The 11,890-nt window shown below is 45.0% G+C and overlaps 1 protein-coding gene across 1 annotated transcript; it reads right to left on the bottom strand.

Moving 5' to 3' along the window:
• Positions 1–1,033: 1,033 nt before the first annotated feature.
• tbx4 (T-box transcription factor 4) lies at positions 1,034–11,411 on the bottom strand. Its single transcript, XM_076137661.1, has 8 exons — positions 11,268–11,411; positions 10,873–10,967; positions 5,363–5,482; positions 4,704–4,851; positions 2,588–2,740; positions 2,343–2,431; positions 1,987–2,222; positions 1,034–1,668 (listed from the first exon to the last, which is right to left on the bottom strand). The coding sequence occupies exons 1-8, from the start codon at positions 11,409–11,411 to the stop codon at positions 1,034–1,036; spliced, it is 1,620 nt and encodes a 539-aa protein (XP_075993776.1).
• Positions 11,412–11,890: the final 479 nt, after the last annotated feature.

Below are 11,890 nucleotides of genomic sequence, written 5' to 3'. Positions count from 1 at the left end.
CAAGTTCATGTCACAGCTACGTCTTCAGCACGCACATCCCAAGTAAAGTCAAGACCTAAACTATTTGTTGAAAACAAGTGGTGATGCTAAGTGCAGAGTAATGATTTTTTATAGATTTACACAAATTGTTGATGCATGTATGTATACATTCCAGATAAAGTATATAATTTGATTAAAAATATATATATAGACATGAGAAAAGCTTGTTCTTATTGTAATGTTTAATCTTTGGTTTGGGGAAAATATCAAAGCTTTTTGAGTCCAAATGCTGAAGTCCAAGTCAATTCATAAATCAGTGGGGTCACTCGAGTTGCAGTCACTCTCGAGTCCGAGTCCTGATGTGTAGACCACCTGAAGACATCTGGCTGCACACAGACTGCACACCACCATAGCTTTCATTTTAAATGCCTTTGTACTTCATATACAATTCATAACATCGGATTCTCTCACTGATTTGCTGATACGATCAATACCTATTTGTTTACGAAAATGCTCATTTTCCATAGATCCTCATGTCATTCTTCAGCACTGACACCGCTCAGATTGAAGCTTTTTGTATTTGTGCCCCCAGCTGCTGTTTGAGCTGCAGTGTGTTGCTGTTTGGTTTCACTTACAGAATATTAGTGCCACAGTCAATCAATCAATGTCATAAGGTTTGTTGTCCTCTGTTGTGCCAACGAACCCTCATCTTCCTCATCTGAATGGGCGTCTCATTCTCACTGAGAGCAAACACAGCAGCCACTGGTTGTATCCCTACATGTATTCTCTCTGTCGTGTCCTGTTGTGTTGATTGGTTTATCATGGCCACACGTCTGCATGAAAGTGGAGGTCAGCCACTGAAACCCTTCAGCTCACCGAGTCCACTGCTGTATGTAAGAGCGCTTCTGTGACAAGTGACCAGTGCAATACCGCAAATCATTATGGCTGTTTTCAAAGAATTATACTAACCACTGCTTAGTATGGGCCATGGGTCCATCAGGGTCTTTTGGGAGCACTGATCAGTTTGAGGCTTGTAGATTGATAGTGGTGGACCTTAGCTGTCAGTCCAGTGAGTCCCTGCAGTATTCAGCCCCACTTGGTACTGATGGGATGGATCCCGGATGCTCTGTGCCGGGTAGGCTGCAAACTCTCTGTGAGGCCAGAGCGGAGACCCTTGCTTCCTGTGGTATACATGAGGGTGGGCCGACCTCTCTCTGGATCCTGTGACAGCTGGTGAGCACGAGGAAGAGGCAGATGCTTGCAGACCTCGCTGGACTGCGGCGGAGTTGTAGACCCCGAGGTCAGCCTGCGAGCGTGATGCCACAGATGATGAGGGGTGTGGAACCATGGAGGTGACTGTGGCAGTGTTGTTGAAGTGAGCGGTGAAGGGCTGGAACGGGACCCCGTCCACGCTGTAGCGGGGGTACGGCTGCATCGTAGCCCACATGTTGCAATTTATTGAAGGGGAATTGGTCAGGTCATCATTGTCCCCTACCCCAGAACCAGAATCTGTTTCCATGGCACCATACATACAAGCATCTCTGGAGGTGATGGCCTCAGTACAATAGGGATGAGCCCTCAGCGGCGAATCATAAGAGGGAGGAGAATGAAAGTAATGCTCTTCAGAGACCGCACCTGATGTCTCCAAATATGGCCGCTTACATCCCAGCTCCAGGTGTCGGCCATTGTCTGCAAAGAAAAACAGTTTGTAAACATGAATTCCGGGTTTCTGACTAAATTCCTCACTCTGGGTTCTAGTGCTATCCCATGATTCAAACAGAAGCATCTTCGCCTCTTTACCCAGTTCAATGCAACAGAGTTTGTTTGGAGCTGAAGAATTACTAAACCGCAAAAGCTAACAAACAAAACAAAGTAGTCCATGACATTGGCATTGGACTGTGTTTAGACACTTTGATTTAGCAACACATCAGGTATCCTCAGACAATCAATGGCAGAGTGTCTGGCAGCTAACAACCTGTAGGACCGATGCATGGTCTTCAAACGCACCTCTGTGTTTGAAGCAGTGGTACAGACGGCTGGGGTCCCTGCTCTGGGGGAAATGGTTTGAGATTGGATCTTGGTGGTCCGAGTTTGCCAAAGGAACCCCGGGCTCATACTGATAGGAGGAAAGGACCTGAGGGTGTCCCGTCAGAACTCCAGCTCCCAGCTTCCCAGCCAGGTGACTGTGTGAGGAGATGAGCCTCTGCCGGACCATGTTCTTTGAAATCACTGGATATTCTTTTCTACAGGAGACAAACCACAAAGAAAACTTCAACTTCATTCAAGCCAAGAACAATCCAATGTAGCAAAAGCTTCACAGTCAAAGAGGGAGGAATGATCCATGCTTGTTTTTGATAAACTACCCCTGCAGTCTGGAGACGCGCAGATCTCCTTCCTCACTGCCCCGGAAGCCTTTGGCAAAGGGATTGTTTTCAATCTTCAGTTGAGTGATCTGCAAAAAACACATTTCAGTAAAACTCTTGTGCTGTTTGATGTCAGAGAGACATTTCCCTTTACTCCGGCTCAGAAATGGTTCCATCATTAAGCAACAAGTACATGCTGCTGTTGTTGTTGTTGTTAGTTACTTTGTGCAGAATAATTGTAGTACCTTATGGTTTTGATATGAGGTCACAGAGATGAAGGCTGTCTCATGGAACACATGAGTGCAGTAGGCAGTGTTCTTGGATCCAAAGGCGTTGTTCTCGTCAGCTTTGACTATATGCAGTCTGGGCTGGTACTTGTGCATAGAGTTAAGGATGATCTAAGGAGGAAGACAACACACACACACACACACACAAACATACACACACGTCACTGACAATTACAAACACCTCATGTCATTTGTGTAACTTTCTGATTCTGAAGAAGAGAGTAAACACTCTGTTTGCATCTTTTCTCCCTCACACTTGGAGTCTCAGTGCTTCCTGTCAGTGTAGCAGGTAGCATGTGTCCAATGAGCTCAGTGTTTCTGCTGTTTGGGTGGCGGCAGGTCAGCTTACTGCAGCCCAGTGATGTAACCAGTGAAGTGTTAACAACCACACGGGAGGGTCACGTCTATTCTGCCTCTGTCAGGGGCGATCAGCATCAAACTCCCCACCTCAGCTCTCCTGAGGAGCCGGCTCCTCCAGGGGCTCAGAGAGAGGCAAAGGTTGCACAGGGCAGAGGGAGCTAAGTTCACACTGAGCGCCAAAAAGCCTCACGCTCACATGTTCCTGTTACTGAGGCAGGCTGAAGACAGAGATAAGCTATTGGCTAGCCATGGGCTCTTGACCTTTGACTGCCGTGCTGTCTGGCTGCTGTCTGGGTGTGATAGTGCTGACTTGTGGGTGGCTGTCTGAGTACAGGGATCTAAAGAAGACATTTGTATTCATCTGCTCTGTTCTTGCATTTGAAAAAGAACAGAGATGTGGCTTGCTGTTCCTGGCATGTTTACAGACTGAGTTCTTCAGTGGATGTGTTGTTTGTAGCACATCATGGTTGTTATTGCAGCTCTATAGTATTGGCAGATGTATCTAATAAACTGCTCCCTCTGTGTTCATCATCAGTGTTGTTGACAGGGTTATGGATGGATACCAGTTACTGTCCTGCACCCTGTAACGACCCTCCCCCTTCACTTCTGTGAGAAACAAACTAGATGCATCCCCACTAAGATCCCAATGGAGGCTTTGCTGTTTCACAGTTTGTATTGTTGACACTCCCAAGGTCAACAATACACTCAACGAGACACTCCCATGTTAGGAGAGGAGCTTTATGTAAAATGCTTCTGAAGGAGCACAGAATGATGAACTGAATCTGCTCCTGCTGCTTTCTGATCATTTCCCGTATCAGAGGACTTCACAAGTGCAACATTTTTGGACACAACCTGAAACTGACCTGTAGTCTGTAGAATCCCTCATGCGTAACGTCATTTTAAAAACAAGGCACCTGCTGCAGCGATGATCAGAGCTGATGTATCGACACACAGATCCATAGCATGAGACTCTCTCCAACCTGATTTGTCTGAAAATAATGTGGACCCAGCTATACTCTTAGGTTCTCAGGAAACAGAGACTCTGTGAAGCGGGCTAGTGAGGGTCCATAGGACTCCTGCCTTGCTGCAGGTCTGGGTGTCATCTGGGGCTTTCCCTGCTCTCTGACTCGCCGTGTCCTCATTACTCGCCCTTATCACTAGCCAGGCACTCAACTCAGTCTGACAGCAGGCCCCGCCACTGATCTCAGAGGTTATGAACCTAATGAGGCTGCCCATTGATGGGATGGATCCAGACAAGCTATCCCAGAGTTCCCCTGGGGAGCGCTGCCACGGTCACACTCTTCACTTCCCTCAGCAGCTTGACTCCCTGCTCGCTCTCTCTCTCTCCATTCTCTCTTCTTCCCTCTCTCTTACACACTTGTCACCTGTCTTCACACATCTATTAACCCACTATTTCACATCTCAGTGCTGTTTGCGTTTGTTTGTTTGTTGTTTTCTGCAGAACATTTCTGAAATATATTGGAGTTTGAGAGTTTGTGTGTTCAGATAGGAAATGTTGAATTATATAAGTCCTCTGTAGAGCACATGGATGTTTACAATTGGAAAATGGCTTAACAGAGTCTTGAAATCATCCAGAAATACCTTCAATCTCTAAAACCTTTTATCGGGGCATAAAAGGTAAACTACTACTTCTACTACTCCTTAGAGTAGGTTGTCAGTTCTGGACACACTGAGGTTCCCTGAAGGTACTCACATGCCCAAAAGGGTCCAGGTGATTGTTTGTGAGTTTGAGCTTTTGAAATGAAACCAGCTGCCTCATCCAGTGAGCTCCTGTGGCCGGAGAGTCAGGGTGGACGTAGAGCCGGCCAGGCATCGCTGGCTCTGCCTTCCCAGCCACCATCCTGGAAACAGAAGGACACTAATGAGGCAATAATGTAACTTTTATAATTAAATTGAAATGCACAAATCGATTGCTCTTGCATTTCCTCACATCTCAATCACAGCACAGTCTAATAGAGCCTGGATCTTCTGTTCATGTAAACATAGTGATGTGTTCTGTTAGACTGTGAGGTAGAACTCTCTGTGGTAACATTACTAATTATATTTCTGTAGGTGTTGCTGATGAACGCCAGGAGCCACTCTGCCAAAGGCTCCGGGTCAGGCCACCAGATCAATCAACAAAAGGTTGTAAAACATTCTCACGTTTGCTGTTTGAGTTTTTTCTCAATTATATTTTTTCTTTGACCCCAAGTTGACTATTTGTACCATTTCTACCTTTATAGCAACTCTGACTCTGCTGTGTGATGCCAGAACTATACAGATGGAGCACAGAGGTCATACTTACAACTTAATAAGAGTAAGTCAACATGAATTTAATATTAAATGTTGGGTAATCCATTTATTCAAACGTACCACTTGTTATCACAGAATTTGTAGCGGTGGTCGTCAGCTGGGACGATGTCAGTAAGCAGGATGTACTTGGTTTTGGGGTTCATCCCTGTCACTTTCACCTTGTAGCTGGGAAACATTCTCCTGTTGAAAAATGTTAGGAGAAGGTGTAAGAAATATTCCTACATGGTTTAAGAACATAGACTCAAAAGATCTAACATCAGTGACCCAAATCTCTTTATTTCTCTTTCTGAATTTCTTCTTTCTTGTATTTTTCCCTTACATGTTCAGATTAGTAGTTTGTGTGTGTGTGTGTGTGTGTGTGTGTGTGTGTGTGTGTGATGTTTCAGGCATAAGAGGCAGGGGGAGGAGCTAAAATATCATATTTGATACATATCATGTTTAGTTTCACATATGCGAGGCTGAGAACTGTACATCTGATGTTTGCCTTTGCCACAAGTGAGACATAAATGGAATGGAGTCCCTTGAACCTGGTGATTGTATTTGCAGCAGCAGAGATCAAAGCACTGAACAGTCTTTGCTATCAGTCTTATTTTTGTCCTGCCACCTAAGTGTCTCCTCTCAGGCATGTGTTGGGGGAGGACTGGAATCCTCTCATAGTTTGGGTCCTTAGATGCCATAAAAAGCGTGCGACCGTGCTGTAACTTTCATCTCCTGAAGTGGCTTTAAGAATAAGAGACACAATATACTTATATAGCATTCAAGCCCATAAAACGCATGAAGGGAACTACCTTTGCTGACCTCTTCTTGGAAACCAAAAACGTTTTCATCTCATCTGCGCCAAAGGAAAATGTGCAGGGCTCTGCGCCCCCTTAAAAAGCCCTAAGTGGTTTTTAATGGCAACCCATAGTGGACATCAGTTTAGACAGCTGACTCGACATGAGAAAAGCTCTGCAGTTTATGTGTGGATGCTGCCAATGGCAATACATCCAAACAGCAGAGGACACACAATCACTAAAGCCTCGCATGCCTCTCGGAGGAATGGCATCGCATCAAACCCCTCAGTTCATACTTGCTTTTCCAATTGGTGCGAATGCTCTTCTTCAAAGGCTCCCGGTGCCTGACACCATCTGATCATGTTACAGTCAATACTCCTCTACGTAAGAGAGAGAGAGAGGTGGGGGATTGAGGGCAGGTAATTTAAATCTCTCACAGGCTTCAAATCCAATCAGTACTGGAGTATCATCCTCACTGAAAGACGGGTTAATCTCAGAAGAACATTCAAAACAGACCTCTGCCCATCTCAGGCTCCGATCACACAGCGGGACCAGAGGAAGACCTGTGTCAACACATGTGGCCGACAGCTTTGTGTCACATGGCTGTAAGTGGCTGATGGAGTCGATGCTTGCTCTTCATTTAAACCACTCACAGATTCAGCCCGGCCATTTAAAAGCACGACCGGATGGATTTATGATTTTGTTGAGCAACTCACAAACCACAAACCAAAGTTAACAATCATGAGAGAACTGTAAGTGTGAGTCTTAGGTCATCAAACCGAGATGGCGGTCCCGGATCAAAGGGTGAGACACACCCTGTGACAGCCCATGTAGACCTCTTGAACCCAAACTCCACCACCCGGGCCCCTGGCATCAGCGCTCTATGACTGACTCCTCACATTTCTAACACATTGTTAACTTCCGGTTAGCCGTCTGTTAAATTGAACGGGATTACAGTCATTTAATTGTGTGGTTATTCCAGACCGTGGAAGGTTTATGATATGACCTATAAATGAAAGTGGGTCGATGAGAGAAGCGAGTCGTTCTTTGGGGTTACAAGACGTCCAAACCAATTTATCCAGCGTTTCACAGCCGCAACAGTAGCAACCCGAGCTCCATACATCTCCTGTAAACCCCAGGGCCGACTCTGCCTGACACAATGTTGTGACAGCGCCAGAGATTTCTGACCACAATCTCACAATTTGCTCGCTTCACCAGTCTGACACAAAGTATGACTAAGATGTTATTATACCCAAACTAAGTGGCACACAGAAGATCATTTCTCCACCAAACTCAATTTATTAGTCCCTCCAGTAAGATGTCATGTCTGTGACCTTTAGTTGAAGTGACACATTTTACAGACGTGGCTAAAAGTATTGGTATCCTTAAAATAAAAACAGAAAACCCACAATTTTCCCTGAAATTAGTTAAAACTAACAAAAGTAACTGACATTCATCAATCTTTATTTTATATTTAATAGAACTGACCCTTTGCTTTTAATTTTTTTTTGGTTCCAATATATATTATAATTCTTAAAACAAATGTAAATAGCCTGGACAAAATTATTGATACCCCAATATTTCATGCAGACTATGTTCTTCTTTTCTAGTATCACAGATGTCTTCAATCATTCAGCATATTTAAAGGACATAACTTCTGGCCGTGCGCACACTCTGACCCTGGGATTGATTGCATTATGTGATGAGTTTCTAGATCAGCTGTCCTGCATTCCGGCTCTATCTTGCTTTCACCAATTTAGCAAATATGCAGACAAATGTATTGAAAGACGGAACAGAAGTCTGTGTGAATGAAGTTTAGAGTGGAGAGAACATGAGAACTCCAATGGTGGCCTGAGGTAGTTGCGTAGTTTTTGTGCATCTCGGTAAACATTTGTGTGTATCTACATTTGTTTGACGGATACAACTCAGATTTCTACTTCTACAAATCCTTCCTTAGTAACACGGATCCAGGTTTTTGGGTACGAGTCCAAAACTGTGAAAAGACCCTTACAGGGGTCATAGGTCGAATCAAGTAGAGAGAATCGAGTGCCTATTGGATGAATGCACATCCGTCCAATGGATCCTATGAGCCATCGGTGACATCAGAGGCTTTTGATGAAACATTTTCTGTACGTTAGTGTTGCATTTACGCTCGGTCTATAAGACGGAGCAGAATCTGTAACCTTGGACAACCGGTGTTCAAAGGGAGACAACATGAAGTAAAACATATACACAAAGTGGTATGACTAAGTGTGTGACTGTGAGGGTGCATGAGAAATGGAAGCTGGAGAGTGTGTGTATGATATCAGTGTCAGGGTGTGTGTGTGTTTCTGTGCCCAGCCAGCTGTTTCTCTTAACAGTCCCACATGTTTAGGACCTCCAGTGATCCATTCCCTCTCTGGGAGTCTCCAGTACCACAGCAAGATCAAAAGGAGTGTTGGGGGGGTGGGCGGGGGTGATGGAGCGCTACAAACTACTAGACTCACTATTGTGGGCGCCGGGTTCCTCTTATCAACCCACTGCTGCTTTCTTTGACGGGCTGTGTACAGAGAGTGAGCGTGAGGGAAGAGTTGCACTGGGCGCTTTGAAGAGGGAGGATTACGGCCTGGACAATGACACTCATCATAACAAATCATCCCGGCTCAGCTCGGAGCTGGGAGCCGAGTGAGCGGGCTTATCGTGTGCAGGGGTGAGAAATCATGGGAACCTGTGGGTGTAGGATCCTGGGCCTCATTTACAAAACAGGACAGGAAACTTTGGTCCACCGCTCTCTTAGAAAAGCGGTTTGGATTGATACAGACACACTTTAGGCGAGTGTGTGTGTGTGTGTGTGTGCGCCGGTAGAGCATCGACACCGGTGGACAGGCAGTGAATGAAAGCAGGTTCCACTGAAATGTTGACGCTGAATGTCTGCTTGAAGAATCACTAACATCCACCCTGACAGTACAGATGAACCTGTGTTTACGTCTCCATGTCTGTAGCTTCACACTCGCTCCTCTCCATACTCCATCCATTATGGCTCAAATGTGTCGTTCAAGTCAATTATATTTGTTTAGCCCGATATCACACACGGTGTCTCATCAGGATCATTCCCGACCCGGCCCCTAAGCTCTCCAGGAAGACGGGGAATTGCTGTGGCTCAAATCATTTCAACTCAAAGGAGCAAAATGGTTACCTGAATTCCTGCATGAGGGCATAAAGGCGCTGATTCTGATTGTCCATAAAAGAACTGTACAGTTTTATTGATAACTTGTGAATCATCTGAGTTAAGTCCCCCCCCCCCTTCCTCTGATCATCGTAAGAGAAGCTGATCATTGTTCAGCGTAGAGATCAGGTTCCTTCATGTAAACACTGAGCTGATGTACGTTATGTAATGCAGACGGACATGGACTCTATCTCGTCTCGTCTCTAAGTGATAAAGAAAATGTCAAGCCGATCCCATCAGCAGTGCGGTGTGTGTGTGTGTGCCTGCAGCCGCACACACACACCTCTTCACAAACCCCTGTGTCTAAGTTCATCTGCTAAGCAATACGTACAAATAAATTAATAAATAACTGGGCCGGTAGAAATTATAATTTAATATGAAATACGTTCATTTAATATAAATCATTCAATTTAAATATTACATTTGCTACAGAGCACATGCATGTTTCCATAAATGCAGTTTTCTTTAGGATTCAGAATTTGAAATGTTACTTTTGAAAAAAAATTACTTATTGAATTATATTAGTAAAAATATCCATAATGTGTGTAATAGTAGTTGTCTCATGTTTCCTCTCTGCAGTCACAAAGAACTCACATTTGTGTTTGTATTTTGCCTCTACAGGCCTGCTGCCTCCTTTCATTGTGAATGGCTGCAGCAGCGTAGGTTGGTTGATCTGAACACGTCGGCCTGCTGCTGCTCCAGCCCGCTCTCAGTGTTTCTCCACACTGCAGCTCGCTTGCATGCTGGCCTCAGACAGGTTTCCCACCACAGCTGCAGAGCTCAACTGCCGCTCAGGCCTTCAAAGGGCTTTAAAGCTTCAGAGCCCACTTTATCAGCTGGACAGGGGAAAGCCCATCTCCAACAGTTATGCAGCATTAAAGAAAAAATGTGGTGACCTTTTACATTTTTTACTGGAGGAAAAATCATCCTGTGAGGAATGAGAGGCGGAGGTCGGTTGGAGAGAGCGCTCACTCTCTGGTTAATGTCCAGAGGCCTCACTATCTAATCCTCAGGTCGCATTAAATCCAACGAGCCGCGCAGTCATTTGTGTTTTCAATTATACAGGAACTTTCTGTCTCTTCCTCTCGGCAAATGTATAGCGGCTATACGTTACTGTGAGCGGCTGACACAGATGCTGCAGGAGGACGCCGTCGTCATCCTGCAGAGTAAATCTGTCATAGCAACACTTTCTATGGATTTACCATCAAGTCTCCAGTTTGTGCAGCAGTAGAGACAAAGTTACATCAGGAAAAGCTTTCCTTTACCTGCTTCCTTGCTTCCTTCCTCCAGTGTTGGGATTTGTTTGTGTGATGGTATTCAACTTCTGCAGCTAATAAACATTGTAGCTTTTCCACTAAGGTTTGTTTTGGTAGCAGTGTAGCTTAGCAGAACACATGAAGCCCACACAGTGTTGTTGACCTTTTAAGGGATGGATTTAGGGAGCAAGCATGGAAAGTCATTTAGGAATATTCCTATTTTAAGTCCTAACTAAGAGCTTAGAGTCAAACTTGATGGTTCTCTGATGATGTCATACCCTTTGGGTCAGACTGCGGTGTTTTGGATGTGGCGGTGCGTTCACTGACTTTACTAACCTGCCTGCTTTAGTGATGATCATCTCTGTGCCGGCCTCATGGAACTTCTTCCAAAGCTCCTGCTCGTGAAGAAGCACCTTGATGTTCTCAATGCTCTGCAGAAGAGAAACAAGGAGCTGAGGTGTGTGTGTGTGTGTGTGTGTGTGTGTGTGTGTGTGCGTGACACTGGATGGCTCATGCCACAGCCAAGTCAGAGTTTACTTTTTTCTAGAATGGAGTGGAAAGAGATCCAGAACTTTCCAGAATCAGATTTTTTTAGAATTATTTTTATAACATTTGGTCATTAGGGTTTAACTTAATTAAATGCAGAGACAACTACACTAAATTAAGGGAAAGCTCATTAAGATGCTGTATTTTGCACAGTGTGTGTGTGGAGTTGAGCTTCACACTCTTACCTGGTCTGGCTCATTGGTGCTGGGAATGCTGGGAGCTGCGGTGACGCCCATCTGTGTTTGTTCTGGTAGCGGCTCAGCGTCGGCACCAGACTGGACCTGAGTCACACACTCGTCGGTCACAGCTGAAGCCTTCTCCTGCAGCATCTCTGAGGGGTTTGATCACATCACAACACAGCAGCTTTATAAATCCACTACAACAAGGACTCATCTACATTTTCCACATCTTTTCACCGTCGATGACCAAAAGGGAAATGTGTCACAGAGCCATGAGGGGCTGCAGAACACACACACACACACTACTGACACACTCACACACTCACTGTTTAATCACTCTTACATACACACACACTCTAAACCTATGCAGGCTATTGTATGTAAATGTTTGTAGACATGTAGATGTTTCCTCATGTCTTCATACGTGTCCTGTCAGTATGTCTGCATCGTTCCCCAGCATATGGACGGTGCTTCAGTCAGACTGGAGGGCAAAGAGCCTGAGACTTCTGTGATTGAACATCCCAGGTGCATGCAGCTGAGACGTGAAGTCTGTTAAAAGGTGATATGCAAATGCTACCACACACACACACACACACACACACACACACACACACACACACACACACACA

The sequence above is a fragment of the Genypterus blacodes genome, unplaced genomic scaffold (genome assembly GCF_046128005.1).
Source record: "Genypterus blacodes isolate CSIRO-AG114 ecotype Tasmania unplaced genomic scaffold, CSIRO-AGI_Gbla_v1 ptg000330l_1, whole genome shotgun sequence".
Taxonomy (NCBI): Eukaryota; Metazoa; Chordata; class Actinopteri; order Ophidiiformes; family Ophidiidae; genus Genypterus; species Genypterus blacodes.
This window is presented reverse-complemented; position numbering and strand designations above follow the sequence as displayed.